The following is a 19,620-nucleotide window of genomic DNA, read 5'->3' on the forward strand; positions in this document are numbered from 1 at the left end:
ATTTTTGCTGCTTGGTTTTCTACCGATTATCAAACAACAAACAGACTTTAATCTGACTCAAGTAACGTGGCTGGTCAAATCCAACAACCATTTCAATATGATTCGATACGCTGAGTCAAACACGGTAGCATAGGAAAAGAAAGATATTTTGAGAATTCAAAGAAATATTGAAAGAAACTGACCCCCAGACAAAATTAGATATACAGTAGTTGTCAGTATACCAGCTAGCTTCAAAAAAATTCTACATTTATTAACCATGATAATAATTTAGATCATTTAATATTTTTAATTTCCTTGAAATTTTTGCAGTTTCCATGCAAACATGATTTTTAAGGAAGTAATGAATGGTTGCTGTCTTGTCCAGAGTAAATCTCTTTAATACATTCTAGCTTCATTAAACTTAACGTATAAATCAATACGCTATCTGGTTGTGCCTTCCTATACCATACTTGATTCTTCCAATAATCCTATATTTTGTCTTTTTTGAGGAAATATTTCTAAATTGTTTTTAATTCACAAATGTCCAAAAAAAACCATAACCTAATCACCACAGGAAAGACACATCATATAAGGGAGCATTTCATGAAGAATTATGGGGAGATATCTGCGTATGTTTGTCACCTCCAAATGCCTCTGGTTTCCATATTTAAATACATTATTCAATTCAACTTATGGAGGACTTGGAAGTGAATCTGGACCAACACACATAACAGGAGCTAGGATTTACAATACAGATGGACAGGATGTTTCCTTACTACCTTAAACTGTATGAAAATGATCTGTTGATGTAACACGTTTGTAGATCATGAGCATAACATGATGGGAAAGCCGTCTCACAGTCACGTGTTTATGGTACTTCAGCTCCACTCCATCCATACTGTGCGTTACACCTGAAACTCTCACTCCCACCACTAATAAGTATGTAAAGCTGTTACATACAAAGCATCACTGGCTACTTGCAGCTCTCTTATATAAAACCAAATCACACTCCCAATAACCACCAGATCCGAGCCACCGATGCTCCAGCGTACCTGAACGCATCCTCGGAGCTGCACCTGGTCAGTGAAGGCCTCACAGAGCGTTGGGAACATCATCCCTGCTCCTGTGTCCTCTACTGACAGGCACCCGTTGGCTAGCTTCATGCTAAATGTTAACAAGTGAAATGCTAAGCAGCTAAAGTTACAGTATTAACCTCGAGTGAAGCTCAGATTCTTTTCTTAAAGATTTTTTTTTTAAATGTGTAAAAATATTTTAAATGATTTCATTTATTGGTAGACTTCGTTTCACGCCATTAATGATTTGTCGTGTTGCCATGGTGTAAGAACTGAGTTTAAACCTGAAAATAATAGAAATGACATCAGGTGAATACTAACTACATACACTCACTAAACTGTACTGGTCTTGCAGTGTAAAAATATTAGACATAACTTATTTCCATGAATTGATAACGATATAAATACGCACTGCTATCTTCCGAAACCAGTGGCTATTCCAGCAAGTAGACGGAGCGAGCTAGGTCGTTAGCATGAGTCAGTTCACCGATTCGAGTTGCTTGATTTGCTATTTTACAGGACTTACCATGAGAAAAGTTTCCAATTTGGTTTTTACAGTACCCACAGCGGTACCCGTCATCCCCACCGAAATATTCCACTATAGTGTAAGACTTGTTTCCTGCCATTTTAATATCTAAACAGATGACAACTGGAGTCCCAGCACTGTACTGTATATGTCAAACCCCGCCCAGCTCCATGACGTCATCAAATGCCGCGTTCAAGGATAACTTAACTTTCAAAACACTGCACACACCCTCCTCCTGTCTCGACGGCTGCGTTGTGGACTTTTAATTTATTCATTTTTTTCATAAATTAAGATTACCTTCTAATTCTTACCACCTTCGTGTTAGTCGAAAAATCGATCATTACATCATCTACTTCTCTTCAGTCACTATACAGTGCAACTGAGTACTTGTAAGTCCCACTGCAAAAACGCACCTGACAGAGCATTAATTAATACTGTATTTAAAAACAACTGTCTGGCTCAATTATCTTTTAGCCTATAAAATAGACAAGTCAGCTGATTTCTATTATAGATCAGGGGCATTATGATGCAGATTTTTCAGAATTAACATTATGAGAAAAAAACACATTAATGTACAACATACAGTATTAAAAATGTAGAGTATATTTATTAAAAATTCTGAAAAATAATTCTGAAAACATCCAAAAATCCTGCACAAACCAACCTTACAGGAACTAAAAAAACAACAGTCTGTTTGCAAAAAAGGAAGAAAATTCAAAGGGGTCAATAAGATCGTTTGCTGCTGCCTTTGAAATGAGAGTTCTGTGTGTGTGTGTGTGTGTGTGTGTGTGTGTGTGTGTGTGTGTGTGTGTGTGTGTGTGTGTGTGTGTGTGTGTGTGCGTGCGTGCGTGCGTGCGTGCGTGCGTGCATGTTATCAGTCTAACCAGTCATGTAAAAACAAGCCATTGCCTATGGAAAATCTTTATTCTAAAAAAAATCCCCAATTCACAGGTGGTTTATGAATCCATTCATACAAACCAAGAACATGGCAGAATAGTAACAGACTTTTCTGCAGAGATATTCTGCACCAACATAATTGATTTATACAGGTGATGAAGCAGCAACTGAGAGGTTAATGTTCTCATGGCAGAAACAGACCTTTAAATAAACTCTGTAGAAATTGGTAGTCTTCACTATTGTTGATGGCTCTTTGGTTGGTCACCTAACTGAAGCCCCCCTGGGGGACAGGGATGTTTTCATGAAGGTACTTCATACTGCCTTGTTCAGAGAAGTCAGATACAGTGTGCCCTTCCCCACGGAGGACCCATTTGGTGGTCAGAAGCCCCTCCAAACCAACTGGACCTCTGGCATGTATCCGTGCTGTGCTGATACCAACCTCAGCTCCTGTAAATAAAAGTGAATTCAATTAAGTCCCACTTTTAAGACAAAGGTATATTCTCAGTCTTCAGAAATGTACTGTACAAACCTAGGCCAAAGCGGTATCCATCTGCAAAGCGAGAGCTGGAGTTCCAGAATACACAAGCGCTGTCCACCTGCTGCAGGAAGTGTTCAGCAGTCTTTTCATTTTCTGTGACAATGACATCAGTGTGGGAGCTGCCATATTTGTGGATGTGGTCCACAGCATCCAGCATGCTGTCTACCACCTCAATGCAGCACTCCAGGTCGCCATACTCAGTCCTCAGAGACATCACTTCAGACGGGCTGAAAGTCAAATAGGATGCAAACCGAGGGCCCGCGTGGATCTTCACCTGAGACAAACAGATGATCACAGTGGTTTAAGAATTGCACAAACAACCATCAAAATTATCTTCGCAAAATATTTTTGAATGGCCTTTGGCATTTTTGAATAGGGGCAGCCTTAGAGAGACATGAAAGAGAGAAAAGGGAAAGATGACAACGAGCAAATTGTTCAAGCTGGACTTGAGCCCAGCTGCTACAGAAAGAAGAGCAATTCCTCATCAACAGAACTTTGTTTCCATCAAAACTACAAAACTATCTACTGTAATATGTCTGTGTAGGATCTCTGCTATCCAGGTATTGGTTATCTAAAGCTATTTAAATCAATCCACTGTACTTAAAGAAAGTTTCTTGAAGACATTTCGCCTCTCATAAGAGTCCTGAAGAAGCCTCTTGAAAGAGAGGTGAAATGTCTTCAAGAAACTTTCTTAAAGTCCAGTGGATTGATTTAAACAGCTTTGGATACTCTACTGCAATGTACTGAGGCTTGTTCTGTAGTATCGCTGCGTTTTCTTACATGTTCCGCTCTCAACATATCAATGATCTGGTCAAATATAGGAGTTCGCAGCAGATCTCTGTGAATAAGGAGGGTCTCCATGGCATTGCAGGCTGCAGGGTAGTCACACTTGGAATCTCTGACTGGAGTAAGACACAGTTGCACACATGCATGTTAAATTCAACAGTTACCCAGATGACAAAACCACCTCTTTGGCAACATATAATCAACCACAATCAAATATGAAAAACGTGACTTTTCTCCTGCTTCTATAACATGTCATTAAACCATAACAACATGATATCAATTACACACAGGAAACACATACCGACGTTAATAGCTTTGTCTATGCTGGCGTCGCTGTCTATGTAGACGTGACACACGCCCTCGCTGTGGCCCAGAACAGGAATACCCTTGGCTGCCCTTTGGATATCCCGGACGAGCTGAGATGAGCCCCTTGGAATGATCAGGTCGATCATTTTGTCTAGTCTGCACAGATCTTCAACTTCTTCACGTGTGCTCACCTAGAAAAGGAAAACTTAACACTACACAGGATGGACAATAAAACCTCTGCTTCTGTTTTACAAACATCCCACGTTTTGTTCGTACCAGCTGAACGGCATCTGTCACTCCATGAATAGAAAGAGCTTCCTGAGTGAGTTGATGCAGAATTCTATTGGTGTGCGAAGCTTCTTTACCACCTTTCAGGAGCAAGGCATTTCCACTGGCAATAGCCAGGGCCGACACCTGAGACACCAGACATTAAACCTGAGTTTAACTTTCATCGACAGATGTAAGAAATCTCCATGACAAGAAGCGTTTTGGGTTTGACTCACCTGTGGGAGACAATCGGGACGCGACTCAAAGATAACCAGCAGGACCCCGATGGGGACAGTAATCTGTTCCAGCTCTAGGTTGTTGGCCACCCTGGTCCTCCTCAGCACCCGCCCCACGCTGTCCCTGGAGGACACTGCGAGCTGCCGGAGGCCAATAGCGAGGCTGTTCAGCTTAGCAGTTGACAAACTCAATCGGTTGATTAGAGGCTGTGAAAAACGACCTATGAGAGAAAACATGCCTAGTGAAAAACAATTGCTTTTAATTCAACTGTATTCATATAGACCAGAATCACAAATCACAGATTTGCCAGACACTCTCCGTCCTTCGACCCTTGCCAAGTTAATGCTGACAAACAAACCATCCAAACCTCAGTGGATGCGTACCACTGGGAAAGTATGGAGTCAGTTGGACGCACGCAGCTAGATAAGGTAAGCAGTGCAACGTCACTACATCTCTCTACCTGACGCTTTTGCTAATTCCATGTCCTTTTTGTTGGCGCTGAGAATCTCATCTTTCTTCTCTGTAAGCAGCTCAGCAAGACAGCAGATGATCTCCTCTCTCTGGGAAAAACAAACAAACACACAATCTGAGGAATGACAGATAAATGACAGAAGTGAGAACACAGCTGCTCCCAGTACAATGTCAAACTAGATGAATAAAGCAATAAAGGCTCAGCTCGTGAGATTGACCTGTTCAGGGTGCAGCGAGGCCAGAGCCCTGCCCGCGTGCCGAGCCATCTCTGTCTGCTGCTCCACAGTGGGACCTGGTGGTGTCCATATTAAACATGAAAACAAATACAACAAGCAGGAAAAGCATTCTTCCAGATGTAACCAGTACCTGAAGGTTTCACTTCAGAAAAGAAGGTGCCAAGTTTCTTCCCCTCAACAATGTCTGTAATAACGTGGCCTGTGACTTTGGGATGTGTCCCGTTGGCGATGACAACAGACGTGCCGCCTTGCAGCGCCCAAAGAGCTGCTTGCACCTGATTCAGACAGAATAATAGCACATAATTCAAACTCTATCAGTCGTCATTACATTGTAGAAAAAAGTTATTATCCCTGGAGCTGACCTTGGATTCCATTCCACCAAGGCCGACTCTTGACTTGGTGCCGTATGTGATCAACTGCTGGTCTCCGGGATACAATATATCAATGAGCTTGGCATTATCTGTTCCCGGGGGGCTGTTGTATAAACCTGTGGAATATGATTTTTTTTTTTTTTAATCCTTCACAGAACAGAAAAAGTCACAACACATCAAGACGAGCTGAACAAGTTTCTCTTGGCCCATAACTCCTGAAAACAATATTCAACTGTTGAAACAGGCTGATTAGAACTGTTTTTGGTACACTTGGTATTTTTAAGACTGATCAGTCAAAATAAACACGTGGTTATTGCGACCCAGGACCATCCACGAAAAATGAAATTCCCCGATATAGCGACGAAGTATTTATTTTATTATTTAAGGCAATTTAAACATTTATGAACCCTCCCCATACTGATATTAAACCACCTTATATCTGTATTACCTTTTACCATACTCTTATAGACTGTTAACACCCTTGTTGTTTCTTATGGTGGGCAAGGATGACACACACAATATCGCTTGAACTGTCTTAATTTTGCGTCCACCCTTAAGAACTAACAAACAAGAACTAACAACGATCTCCCGTTCGCTCTCTCGCTCCCTTCTGAGTCTTGCCGACACATGCAGAAAACACACACGTAGGCCAACTCAGGGCAACACACACACAACAGAACAACACAAGTTATCACAGACTGTTTAAAACACTTTTTTATTAAAGTAAACCTGCAGGAGGAACAGCGAGTCTCAGAACACAAGGGCACACATGGATGCTGTCAGCCAATAGCATGCGCATACGATATCACATGACTACCTACTTAAAATCTGCAATGTAGTGAAGCTATGCATCTTGAAGCACAAATAAGCGAGGGATTACTGTATTTACAAACCTCTATTTATGACTGGGGTTTCAGACCCATGTAGATTAAATTTTTAGTGTGACACCTGAAAACAATCCTTTATTACAAAAACACTGGAATGGCTTAAAACACATTCAGATAATGAATGTCAGTGCAAACAAGAAAAGTAAATAATAAGTGGTTATTCTCTACCTTCCACATCCGACAGGGCAATGAGAAGATCTGCTCTCATTTCAACAGCCAGCCGTGCAGCTAAGCTGTCATTATCTTTGATGCTGATCACCTGAAATGCAAATAGACACTTCATTAACACATCCAAAATACATAGAGGCTATGCACACCACACAAGGAACAAAACAAAAGACAACTTTACTTTGAATTTGTCGAAAAATTCAAAGCGTGTGCGTGGAAAGGACATTATTTCAAAGGCTCAGACTGCATTTCATTCACATGGTACCCACATCAACTCCCTGCAGGTCGCTGCTGGGAACAGGTGGCGCCACAACAGCATCGTTGGTGTTGATGATAGGAACAATGTTCATACGCAGCAGTTCATGGAGTGTACTGCTCAGGTTGAGGCGCTTCTGCTCGTCATGAAAATCCAGGTTGGTGACCAGAATCTGCAAAGGTGGACATAAAGCAAAATAATGCAACTTATATGCAGTCAGTTTTTTAGTCGGTCAGTGAACCTGAATACTTACTTGTGCAGTGCAGGTGCTGTACTGGGTGAACATTGCTTCATACAACGCCATCAGACCGCTCTGTCCAGCAGCTGCACACGCCCTTGCTTCCAAAACTGGAAGTGACTAAAAGACAGAGGTTTTTTAAAAGTCTATTTGAACAAGTATTTATACATTATTTAAACATTGGCTAAAATTCCCAGTGTGCAGTTACCTTTAACTGGGAATTTAAAAAAATATATTTTAGTGAGGATCCAGATGAAGGGTTTTTCTACTTTCTTTAACATTCCAAAATAAATCTTTGGTTTTTTTGGTGCTTTCTCTAGTTATGTAGAAACGACTTTACTGAATATCTTCATAGAGGGGTGGAACATAGATCAGAAGAGGACATATTAAATTTTGGTGTAAATCCGGATAGACAAGCGGGAACAAGAAATGTAATAACTTTTCTTCACATTGGGAGATAAAGCATTTCTACGTTTCCCTGATTACACAAGAACTACTGAACTAATGTGATGGGCGGGGAAAGTTAAAACACTCGTGTGTGAGATTGTTCAGCTACGGTAGAGGTATGCGTTCTAGTGAGTGCTATTTTAATTCACCATGTCTTTCAGTTGGTTCTGTCCAGAATGCAAGGCTTGTCGGACACTCTGAGAGAGAAGAATCTCGTGCCTCAGTCGCTGCTTTCCAAACGCCACAGCACCACTGGTGACAATCATCATCTCCCTACCTTCATTCTGCAGCATGGCCACCTGCCAGGACACACAACAACAAATGTCAAGCTCTTCTTCCCCAGGGAGGATGACTTCTCAGCCCAGCTTTTGAGCCACATATAATGTGTGTTTTTATAATGTTTTACATAATGTCACCTGCTCTACTATTGAGGCCAGTCGTCCCAGTGCCAGACCACACTCATCCCGTGTCACCACAGCACTTCCCAGCTTCACTACAATGCGCTTAGCATGCTTTAATTCACTGCGGTGGGCAAAAGACTTCCCATGGGGCCGAGGGAGTGAGACTGCAGAATAAAATCAAGTAGCATTTTGTCATAAATTCAAATACTCCATTGACTATCATAGCAACACTAATAATGAGGGACAAAGGAGTTTGTTGTCTACTTACAATTAGCCTGGGAAAATGCTCTGATGGAGAGTGGGCAGACATTTCTCTCCTGGATCCTACATGGTAGGCGAGAGCAGGACACCAGTCTGGTAAACATGGCTCAGACAGTTGGGAAGAGCTGTATTGGACACAGGAAACCAGGGTCAGATCATTCTGATGACATTCTGTATGGTTTTCTAGCTACACCATAGCTTGAAAATGTCAAAAAGATAGCATATCATGACACATACATTGAATAGCGTTTGAGTGTGTACACCCTGACTATTGCATCAGTCGAAGTGTACACACTGACAACAAAATTTATTTTCCTTTATATTGGAAATATTTGACTAGTAGATATTCCATAGCTTATGCGGTGTTCAATAAAACAAACTATCATAGACGAAGCCCCTGAAGTTTAGGCAGTAAGCGTGCAGCTACAGTGTCAGTCACTGTTGTCAAAACGTTCCTGAGGGTAGCTGACTTTAGCTAGCATGAGCTACATAAGCTAGATCACGACCACACATAAATGCAACCAAATGAGCAAAAGTAATTTTAAGCAAAAATATTCATTACGTGAGAGAAAAACAACGGTAGATTCAACCACACGTACATGAATGCAATGCAAGAGACGAGTAGACGGCCGGGCCGGCGCCGCTGTGCTGCCACATCAACAGCCCACGCTGGGTGGAAAGGACCGTAGTGTAGCTATTCACGAACCACGTATACGTAAAACCTATTGATACGATGTCTTACATGGGCTATGCAAGTACAGTTTACGTAGGATGAAAGCGTACGTTTGATGGGTGGGTACTACGCCTTGCGTCATGCTTCTGAACACGCCCACTTCACTACATGACACACCCCCAAAGAGCCTTCTCCATCCCAGGCGGGATCAATTGTGGAACAGCAGATGTTAAACAATCAGTACGCAGCAATGGCAGTTCATGTTCGAGCTGTCAAATCTTATTTACGAAAACAAATGTATAACTACAAAAAATTATATAGCGATAGATATACGTGAAAATCTTACATTTTAAAAAAATCAAAATTATTAATTACTGAATTATCAATTCTGCTTATTAAATAATGGGGAAAACTAAACCAGAGTTTATGGCACTGATGAAAGCAAAACCTTCAACTGAATTTTGAAAAATACATAATTATGCTGTAAGTATGAAAATACTGTACATATACGATGACTTATCTCAATTAGAAGTAATAAAGATTGTATATATGGCTAATTTGCCATTGCTGTGATTAATTTGTAATAAAATATTATCTCTTTGGAAAAAAAAGGATCTTAACTAAAACAGTTATTTTCAGGACACAGAGGGATAGTTTTGTCCTGAATGATAACAATTGAAACATTTATCACAAGTTACATTTATTTTATTGCATTCATAATATTGGTTTCTGAGTAGAAAATAAAAATTAAAACCTGTGCTAATACAAAAAATTATTATTGAGGCCAACTGGACACACTAGTCTGGAAACAGTGGGAGTAGAATGTTTATAAGTGATATGATGAAACTGTATAAAATAAGCCATTGAAATGGAGATGAGACACACACACATTTTTCTTTTCTTCTTATTGTGCAAAATGGCTCAAAGTTAAGTGGACTGATTTGTGAAACTACCATCGCATTTATGACATTCAGTTATCAGTTTCCTGGAAAGGTGCCATTCCAGTTTATGTGATCTCCTGAGAGTCAATGGCTCAAAAGACCCAGTGGAGGTTGTCATCTCATCTTTAGTAACCTGACACTGATGCACACGACTGGTGTGTGCATGCCAAGAGAGGCCTGTGAAACATTCATGAGCAGGAAGACCAAGGCACTGGACGCTACGACCACAGCAGATGCAGGCAGAGCTATGGGGACGGCTGAGGAAACTTTGAAGTGTCCCGTCTGCCAGGACTTCTTCACAGACCCAGTTACGCTGCCTTGTGGACATGACTTCTGCCTCACCTGTATCCAGGCCGTGTGGGAAACAGATGGACCCAATGAGGGTCCTTTATTCTGTCCAGAGTGTCAGGTATTCCTTGTCTCTGACCTCACTCTGCAGATAAACACCAGCCTTCAGAACAAAGTAAAAGACTTCACCACAAACAAGCAACCATCAGCAGAGCTACAGACAAGATCACAGAGCAGCGAAACCAACTCATCCTCACTAACTATCAGTTGTGACCACTGCATAGAGACACCGTCAGTAGCCATAAGGACCTGTTTGACTTGTGATGCCTCGCTGTGCCAGGCTCATGCCCTGCTGCACCAACAGAGGTCAGCTCTGAGGGAGCACACGCTGGTGGACGTAACGGAGGACCCACTGTCTCTGAAGTGCAGGGAGCATCGGGAAGAGCGCAAGCTCTTCTGTATGGAGGACAGAGTTCCTGTGTGCTGTTTGTGTGTCCTGGTAGGGCTGCACAAAAACCACAAAGCTTACCAACTTCATGACGCCTCTGCTGACTTTAAGGTGAACATTATTGACGTGCTTTTTTTTTTTAATGATACTCAATTTACTTTCTAAAGGTGTGTTGGTTTTTTGTCTTTAGAGCATGTTAGAGAATACTATGAACCAACTGCTGAAGAGGAGAGTGGAAGCAGAACATGCCATCAATGAACTGGAGTCACTGTATACGCAAACAGTGGTACAGTCCATTTGAAATATGTCTTTTACTAATATATTTCCTCATGTAGAGATACCATCTTGTAGGTATGTAATTTTGTTGGGTTTCTTTGCCCAGAAATCTGCTGCAGATTTCAGAGAGAGACTCTCAGACAAGTACAGCAGGATCCGTTTTGTGTTGGATGGTGATGAGCGACTGATGATGCAGATCATAGATGCAGAGGAGACTTACATGACGGAGTGGTTGGAGGCCCAGAGGGGCATCGTGGAGGATCAAATTAAAGAGATCGACAAGCTCAGGGCATCCAGCAGATCTCTCCTCCAAGAGACAAATGATCTGCAGTTCCTACAGGTGGGTTAATGTTATGATTTAATGGTATGTTGCAGTCTGAAACAAAAGCAACTGAAATACTTTCTATGTACGGTAATGCATGACTTGTATGTCTTCAACAGCAAATCACAACGCAGAATCGTTGGTGAGAACATTTCATCCTATTTTAATGTTTTTTTAATGTGATTTTTGTCACTAAACGGTTTTCAATTTTTATTGCAGTGACCCTCTGGATTTGAAACCGATCCAGAAAGTCGACAAAGACCTGTGTGACAAGGAGAAGCTGAGGACTGTTGAGAAGCTGGTGGATGACCTCTCAGTGGCTCTGTCCCAACACTTTCCCCGAATGTGGTCATGTTCGTGACACAGCCAATATTATGCAATCAAAATAAACCCCATTAACTCTGCAGTTGTGTGCTTAATGTAGATTTGTATTTGCAGATCTAAGTTCTCCAGTTCTGGACTCCAACACAGCTCATCCAAAAGTGGAAATATCTCAGGACAGGAAACAGGTGTACTGGAGACAGCAGCCTGTCAGTGAAGCTCTGAACCAGCAGCCGTATGACTCCCAGTACAGCGTGATGACACAGGAGAGCTTCACCACAGGCCAGCACTACTGGGAGGTGATTGTCCAGGACAAACCTTACTGGCTAATAGGTGTGACTACCGGACCCATTGATAAAAAAGACGGTCCAAGTCCAAATTCCTCCAGGCTGTGTGTGAACAACACATCCTGGTGCATCTACTACGGAGATGGCCAGTACCTGGTGTGTCATGATACCCAAGAGAAGCAGCTGTCAGTGGGGAAGAGAGTCAGAAAGCTGGGTATTCTGGCAAACCTTCAAAAGTGTGAGCTGTCATTCTACGATGCTGATTCGATGACCCTGCTTCACTCTTTCTGTGTGCAGTGCACGGAGCCTCTCTACCTCATCTTAAACCCATGCATTGATGTGAATGGGCTGAACAGGCAGCCTCTCACTATACTTTGGATCAAGGATCCCTGAGATCAGTTGTTATGAGGTCATCAAGGGTCAGGAGGTTGTGGAGGTACCACATAATGTTCTTCTAGTAAGTCGGTATTATTTAGACTGAATGGATTCATGTATCAACACAAAGAATGGCTCTATTGTCTGAGACTAGCTGTCTGTTGTGGTTCACTAAGGCTTATGTTTCAGCAGCATCTTGTTGCTTTGGATGGTTCCACCTCTGATTGAGACAATAAGGAGGAGGAGGGTAATCACATGAGATGAAGGCTGAAATATTCAGGTTAGGTCAATTTTCTGTCAAAATGTCCAAATCAACATATCAGCTCAGCAGTCATAGAAAAAAAAAACAATCGCAGACAAACAAACATTTGAGCCTACTGATCTAATGGTTGGTTCTATGGTTCTAATTGGTTTGTCAGTGAGGTATGCTGGGTTTCTGCATATACCGCTGATACACCACACACTTCAGGTGGGCCAGTGGAGGTATAGTGGTGATGTTGACATTTCAGCTAGACACCATTATTATGAGCACCCTCCTGCTTTCATGTTTATTCTGTGATGATATTACTAACACATGACTGTCAACTGTGCATTACTATTAATAATTATCATTATTATGCTGTAAATAGCTTCAAATTTTCAAAAAAAAAATGCATACACACACTCAACACACACTAGTATTTATATATATTGTTTGTTCCTCTCAGTCTTCAGTACTGTACTCCTTATTCATTCCTTATCCTGTGTTTATATATTTGATATTTGTCTCTTCTTTCATAATTTGTGTTTTTTATTTATTCATGTACGAGCTAGCTCCTAACAAATAAAATCTTGTTAACACCCCGGGCCCTGGATATGTGAGGAAGGTACACCCTAGATGCGTCGCCAGAACTAGACAGACATGCAGATCAAAAAAGACACCCTGTGATACTAATTTGATTTTTACATTTGTTTCTTATATCACAGTCATAACATAATTGACACTGAGATGACTGGGAAACATGTAAAAATGACAGCAATGAGACTTTCTCTCTGCAATCACGTTTATGTATATTTTAATTTTCTTTCAGTCTCATTTTTAGTACCAGGTTTTGTTTTGTTTTATTCCCTAGGCTTCAAAAAGTGTAAAACGTCAGGGAAAAGCCAATGAAACAGGACATTTATATTTACAAACAAGATAATTTTTTGAAATGTGTTATTGGGGTTTTACTCTGGAATTAATGGCACAAAACCCAAAAGCTACATAATGACAACTTTCTTCATAGTCAGCTAAGTCCTTGGCTGTCTGGCATGTTGGTGAATACTGCAGTCCTCTTATGGAGATGATGCTTGAGTCTTTGACCTGATCCAGTCCACAAAGTTGAGGACCCGTGTGTACACCCCGGGCTTGTTTTTCCTTCCACACTGGTCTCCCCAGCTGACCAGACCATAAACCACTTTGACATTATTTTGATTGCAAGTCAGTGGTCCCCCAGAGTCGCCCTGAAACAAGAGCAAAAGGTGAAATCACAGCGCGTGTCACGATTCACTCAATTATTTATAGAACATATCCCAAATGAGTTTTCCATGCAGGAAGATTTCCTCTACCAACCTGGCAGGAATCGATCCCTCCTTGCAGATGACCAGCACAGAACATAGTATTATCCAGTGCTCTGCCATACACCTTGGATTCAGAGCATTTTCCCTGGTTGATCAACAGTACGTTTGCCTGCAGCAGGTTGGTGGAACCAAACTCAGCTGAGGAGATGAGGTGAAGAACAACACATGGTTTCTTTGAAATAAAAACCCTCCAAAAATTAAGTGCATCTGACACAAAAATAAAGATCTGCATTTATTTTAGGCGGACTTACAGTTCTCAGTGGCACCCCATCCAGAAATGGTACATTCAATTCCATCAGGCAGTGGGGCATCAGGAAGACAAGCTGCCTTCACAAATTGGGTTTCATGGGCACAAACTCCATCGGTGTCGCTCAATTTCAACAATGCTTTGTGTATTTTGCATAAAAGTAACAAGAAAGGGAAGAAAAAAGAAGGAGAAATGAACACAATTTCTCTATTTTTATAGTTATAATGTAATTGTGTTTTCTAATTTTAGAGTTGTCTCCATGAAATAACCAATATTGCATATTTTATCAGTCATTCAATTTACTTACTACAATGGATAAAAACAGAGCTAGGATGCTGTCATTGTGATCTTTGATTTAAACTAATGGTGATATCAGTGCTGGTGTTAAATAAAAACAGACTGTTGGATCACCTATGTCATTGTGAATAGATGAAGGAGTCTCCCTGTAGGCCTCATGTCTAATGGCCTCTCCAACACTAAAGGTCTGTGTTGATGGTTCCTCTGCGTGCAGCGACAGACCTCCCATCATCACCTGCATGTCCTTACCAGGTTCTCTGTTCAAACACAAGCAAGAAACGTTTCACGGAAAATCAAGTTCACACCCATAAGGGCTTTTCCAGAATTGTATTCATAGGATTGTTCTTACATGCAGTGTCCTGCTGTCAATACCCAACAGCTGTCAATGAGAACCCCTCCACACACATGTGTGTATGCCTGGTTGGTGTTCTTTGGTCTCACTTGGACAGATACCTGCCAGGGTATGGCCCCAGAAGCAACCTTCAGACCCCCATAAATCCGGGCAACTGTCCTCCGTGGCTGAGCCCGACCGCAGGTGGAGAATGGTCTTGGTGGACCCGGGGCAGTGGGGATGGAAGTGGGTGGAAGTTGTGGAATATTACTGGGTTTCTGGGTCTTTGGGGGTCTTGTAGTCATTGGCTTGGAAGCTATTGTAGGCCGGGGGGTTGGAACCGTGGGATCAGGGGATTCAATTTCAGTTGAATCTGAAAACAGGAACATACATGAAGAGAAAACAACCAGACTGGCATGAGGTAAAGTACAAGACCACATGAACACACTCATACATACATGTCAACACCTTCAAGATGTATACCTTCCATTATAAATCTGTATATTATTCCTTGAGAAAATTGAGAATATGTCTTGGAAATACCAAGAAAAGATGCAGATCTGCACCAAAAGTTTTTTTAAAAAACCATGTCCCACCCGTCGCCTCGACAAAGTTGAGTGGGAATTGTTTCATTAGTTTCTTTTCAAATGCTAGTAAATATAAATCATGAACAAACGAGCAAAAAAGTAAACTGGCACATTTCTCCATCAGTTTGGGGGTTTTTTTTTGTTTGATTATGTCGATCAGCAGCAGACAATACACGCTCAAACATACAGTATCGGATACCGTAAGAAAACATCTGACCGATGTTAAAGGAAGTTCAAAATGAATCCTAGACCTGAACCTCGAATCTGTGTTAGAAAATAATGACTTCTACAACGGCACAAATGCCACCCCTCTACAAAGTTTTATAGATAGTGCCTCAGTTTTTGCATAATTATAAAATATTTTGAAAAACTCAGATGGATGCACCTCATGGATAAGAATAGAAATGTCTGTCAAAGTTGAATGTTTGAACTGGGTGAAAAGATTTCATGTCTGAGTTGGTTGTAATAACAGAGGTAATTGTTGATTCTAGGGGACAGGAATTTCACAAGCCAAGTGGCTTCTAGCTGTCAGCCCTTTTCTTTTTTCAGATGTTGCTGTTGATTTTGCAAATGTGATGAAGGTGTGAAGTTTGTTATATTAACATGTCCGGGAAAAAATAAACTACATAAATAAAAAATAATAATAAAATAAAATTGGAGAAAATAAATTCCAAAATTTTGGAAGTGAATGTCAAAATATCTTGCTAAGGATTCCTCGTTTTTATGTGGGGGGTTTTCTTGACCTATTCCCCATCTTTAAAAAAAAAAAAAAAAATTCAGGGATTCTGTCCAGAGGTTTTTGTATAATACTGTTGGCAATCAAACCGATCAATCTCCCCAGCAGAAGGACTTTTGCTTACTTTCTTGATTTGAGTGTCACAGTGAAAGTTGTCTGAAGGCTTAAAGCTGACCTGTTGGTTCAGAACACGCTGCCACATCACAGTAGTTCCAGAACAACTTCTTGCCTCTTCTCAAGAAACACCAAGGCATTTGGTCTCCATCTGGGTTCCTGTGTCACACAAAATGTGTGAGTCTTTTTGTACATATATTCTGTGTTATTTTAACTCACATTTTTACTTTCTCCATACCTGCAGAAATTGTGAGGGCCAAGTCCATTTTCATCCTCTGAGGAGTGGAAGGGATTGATTTGTACCGGCAGGACGAAGTGAGAGTTCCAGTGCAGGCACTCGTCACCATCTTCTGTTTCACTCACATTGCCACGATATGACCTTCCATTCTCCTCACAGCAGTCATTTGGGCCTAGAATATATACCAAACAAGTTCAACAAATAAGTTATGATGATGCGTTTTTAGGCAAGCTAAATAAAAGCCACACTACTAGGGTGTAGTATTTACCAACATGGCAAAAACGTCCTGTGAACCCTTCGGGGCACCGACAGTCAAAGTCATTACCGTCCCTGATGCATTCTCCACCATTCACACAGGGATTGGGCTCACATACTGAAACTGTGGAGGAAAACAGTTGAGGGAAGCCATGTAAAGACAGAGAGGTGTTTCATCTTGTCTGAATGATCAAACACTCCTTACAGGTCGTGCAGCTTGGAGGCTGAAATGGCTCCTTGCATTTGCATTCAAAGTATGGGGGATCTGAAGTCACCACGCATTCACCTCGCCCACACGCACCTTTCTTACAGCGTTTTGGACCTGAGATGATAACACAATCATTTCAATTCATGTATGTTCATACTGTATGTGAATTATATCCCACTGGAATCAGCATGCACAAATATAATAATATGATGAAAGGGAATATTTGTTCAAACCTTTTTCACATTTCTTTCCCTTGTAAGGTTTGGGGCAGTCACATTTGAATTGTCTTCCGCCTTTCTGTTTGCACACGCCATTGTGAAGACAAGGGTTTGGGTCGCATGGGCCTGAAAAACAGATGGTGAGGACTAATGCAAGATGGAAATTCATTTAATGAAGCTATTACTAAATGCAGCTTTGAAAAGTCTGAAAATTTTCGACAAAATGAGTGTCTTTCACCTTCTGGCTCCTGAATTTCATAAAGCCAGTTTGAGTCATCGTCTTCGTCGTCATCGTCGTCATCATTTACTTTGAAGATCTGAAAAAAAAAGTCTGGAAACACATCTTTCCTTCAGTTTGAAATCATTATCGTCTTTCATTAATCAGCACTAATCTCTTTCCTATACCATGTTTTTCTCCTAACCTGTGAATAATTTTCTTCTGTCAGTAAAACCTGAAGCTGCTTAACGTCCTCTGGATCCATTCTTAACTTACTGTTTGTTCGCACTGTACGAAGAGCTATATTTTTGTCAAGTTATAAAAGAAGTAGAATGAAGGACTTGCCATTGATGATGTCCTGAAACCTTTGTCTTTTCTGTTTCAGAGGCCCTCCTCCATGATGGTGATGGTGATGGTGATGGTGATGGTGACGGTGAAGATGACGGTCCTTGTGCTTTTTGCGTTTCAGCTGAGTAAAAATTGTTACACACAAGTTAAAAAAAAAAAACTCATGAAAGAAATTCTGCAAAAAAGAATATTGTTCTGCTTTTCCAGTAATATTTCTTACAGTTCAAAAGATTCATATCAATAATGCAGTGAATTAATAACTTTGAACTGCAGCCTCGGACAAGAGGTTGTAATGCATTTTATTCCCAACCAAATTCATGAGCATTAAAACATTAAAACATTGTAAATAAGAGCTGCTATATTTTCTTCCTGTACACAAATAACGTACAATCTATAGAGTGAACACCTACTTCAGCAGGTAAGAGGAGCACTGCTAAGAAGAGGCAGAAGAAGAGGAGCTTCAGGTTCATGATGGCAGTGGTTCAGAAGTCATCCAGGACACTAAAGTGAGAGTGCACCGTCTGGCAGATCACTCCCACTTTTCTAAACATTTGCTCACTAACCTTTGATTGACCAGGAGATTTGGCATCCATGGCTGGTGCTGAGTCATATTTATTGATTTCAGTTGTGCTCATGGATTATTATTTTCTAGTTCTGCTTCAATATGAGCAGGTCACTGCTCATGTTGAAGTAACAAGGAACCAATTTATGTTGCACATTCCTATAACTATAGCCACCGTTTAAAATGAACGTTCTTTAAAATGAACTTAATTCCCACCGGAATCAGCATGCACAAATATAAAACAAAAGCTCAGAGAGCATATTTGTTGAGCCAGATGTTTGTTTGAATGTAGACTTTGGATCCACATTCACTCGGTGCAAATCAGGATACACTAACAGGTGCTTTAAAAAAATCTTAATACATTAAAAAACTTTATAGCGTTAATATCATTCAGGACCTTTCACACATTCTGAGTAAAACTAAGACCTTTTAACTTTATGAAAGCAAGGGTTTGTCATAAACAATGAAGATGCATTAAAAGTTCTCTTAGTGTTCTTATTATAAGCAGAAAGATGAGAGATGAGTCACAGTATCTCTGTTATATCAGTTTTCTCCTTTGACACAAATCTTTGTAAGGGACTCTTCATATACAGTATATTTTGCTTTTTATCACATTGACATCTATCTCATCTGAAATCTGCTCCTTTTTTCTTTTCTTTTTTTAAAGAGTGTGTTTCTCACATTGGCTCCTGCACCACTGTCTGTAAGGCTTACTCTCTAAAGGATGATTAAATTCTTAAAGTCTTTACCCACAATTAGAATAAAGAAAGTAGCAGCACCTTGTTGATTGATTTGTCACGTCCAGTGTCAAACTTGCATTATATCTTTCAGATTCTTATTGGGGGTTGTACTCTTGGATATTTGTGTTTGGTCTGTTTTCCGCTTCCACAACTGAAAATATTAGGTGAAATGACGTTAATTGATTTAAAGTTGATATCCACACTTGTCAGATTATTTGCCTGAATTTAGTGAACAGCAAATTTTTACGTGTTTAGCTTGACGAAAAATATTAATACAACAAAAAATATTTCAGAACATACAGTAATTATTGCTATGAAATTTTATCCTAATATTCATGATGCCGTTTGCAATGTATTTTGCGATTCCTAGAAAGTGTTCCTAGTATTTGTCAGGATATCCCATTTTGGGTGTTCCATTTCCGGGACAGGCGAGGCTGACCTACTTTCAGCTCTTGCTTCCATTTTCACAGACCTGCAGCTCATTCATGCCAGTCAACTCAACTGAACAGTGAGCTCCTAAGAACTCTTTGGATTTTTGTGTGTATTGCTTGGTCATGGATTGCCTACCTCACAACTGTTGAGTCCTCTGAAAATCATAAACCTCCATGTACCATCAGCCTTTGCATTCCTGGGTTCAGTTATCAGCA

The 19,620-nt window shown here is 40.7% G+C and overlaps 4 protein-coding genes across 8 annotated transcripts in view; 1 reads left to right on the forward strand and 3 right to left on the reverse strand.

Moving 5' to 3' along the window:
* Positions 1-1,739, reverse strand: part of LOC137603343 (arginyl-tRNA--protein transferase 1) — a 53,283-nt gene extending 51,544 nt beyond the window's left edge. For all 5 annotated transcript variants that reach the window (XM_068326666.1, XM_068326667.1, XM_068326668.1 and 2 more), the window contains exon 1: positions 1,579-1,739. In XM_068326666.1, the coding sequence (XP_068182767.1) occupies positions 1,579-1,678 (100 nt within the window). In that variant the 5' untranslated portion in view covers positions 1,679-1,739. The remainder of the gene's footprint in view (positions 1-1,578) is intronic.
* Positions 1,740-2,483: 744 nt separating this feature from the next.
* On the reverse strand, positions 2,484-9,087 carry LOC137603515 (delta-1-pyrroline-5-carboxylate synthase-like). Its single transcript, XM_068327056.1, has 17 exons — positions 8,945-9,087; positions 8,353-8,470; positions 8,100-8,248; positions 7,833-7,982; positions 7,252-7,356; positions 7,012-7,170; positions 6,743-6,833; positions 5,679-5,803; positions 5,447-5,591; positions 5,299-5,372; positions 5,070-5,169; positions 4,609-4,829; positions 4,382-4,519; positions 4,101-4,296; positions 3,794-3,915; positions 3,005-3,287; positions 2,484-2,922 (listed from the first exon to the last, which is right to left on the reverse strand). Exons 2-17 carry the CDS (start codon positions 8,447-8,449, stop codon positions 2,741-2,743), a joined length of 2,337 nt encoding a protein of 778 aa, XP_068183157.1. The 5' UTR covers positions 8,450-8,470; positions 8,945-9,087; the 3' UTR covers positions 2,484-2,740.
* Positions 9,088-10,149: 1,062 nt separating this feature from the next.
* On the forward strand, positions 10,150-12,294 carry LOC137604119 (E3 ubiquitin-protein ligase TRIM39-like). Its single transcript, XM_068328054.1, has 7 exons — positions 10,150-10,368; positions 10,588-10,746; positions 11,078-11,311; positions 11,413-11,435; positions 11,513-11,646; positions 11,732-12,102; positions 12,199-12,294. Exons 1-7 carry the CDS (start codon positions 10,150-10,152, stop codon positions 12,292-12,294), a joined length of 1,236 nt encoding a protein of 411 aa, XP_068184155.1.
* A 1,015-nt stretch (positions 12,295-13,309) lies between these two features.
* On the reverse strand, positions 13,310-18,231 carry LOC137603735 (hyaluronan-binding protein 2-like). Its single transcript, XM_068327472.1, has 13 exons — positions 18,082-18,231; positions 17,669-17,792; positions 17,345-17,437; positions 17,122-17,232; positions 16,886-17,002; positions 16,694-16,804; positions 16,426-16,597; positions 16,249-16,346; positions 14,769-15,123; positions 14,534-14,676; positions 14,127-14,261; positions 13,868-14,013; positions 13,310-13,758 (listed from the first exon to the last, which is right to left on the reverse strand). The coding sequence occupies exons 1-13, from the start codon at positions 18,139-18,141 to the stop codon at positions 13,591-13,593; spliced, it is 1,833 nt and encodes a 610-aa protein (XP_068183573.1). The 5' UTR covers positions 18,142-18,231; the 3' UTR covers positions 13,310-13,590.
* Positions 18,232-19,620: the final 1,389 nt, after the last annotated feature.

This window comes from Antennarius striatus, chromosome 11, assembly GCF_040054535.1.
Source record: "Antennarius striatus isolate MH-2024 chromosome 11, ASM4005453v1, whole genome shotgun sequence".
Classification (NCBI taxonomy): Eukaryota; Metazoa; Chordata; class Actinopteri; order Lophiiformes; family Antennariidae; genus Antennarius; species Antennarius striatus.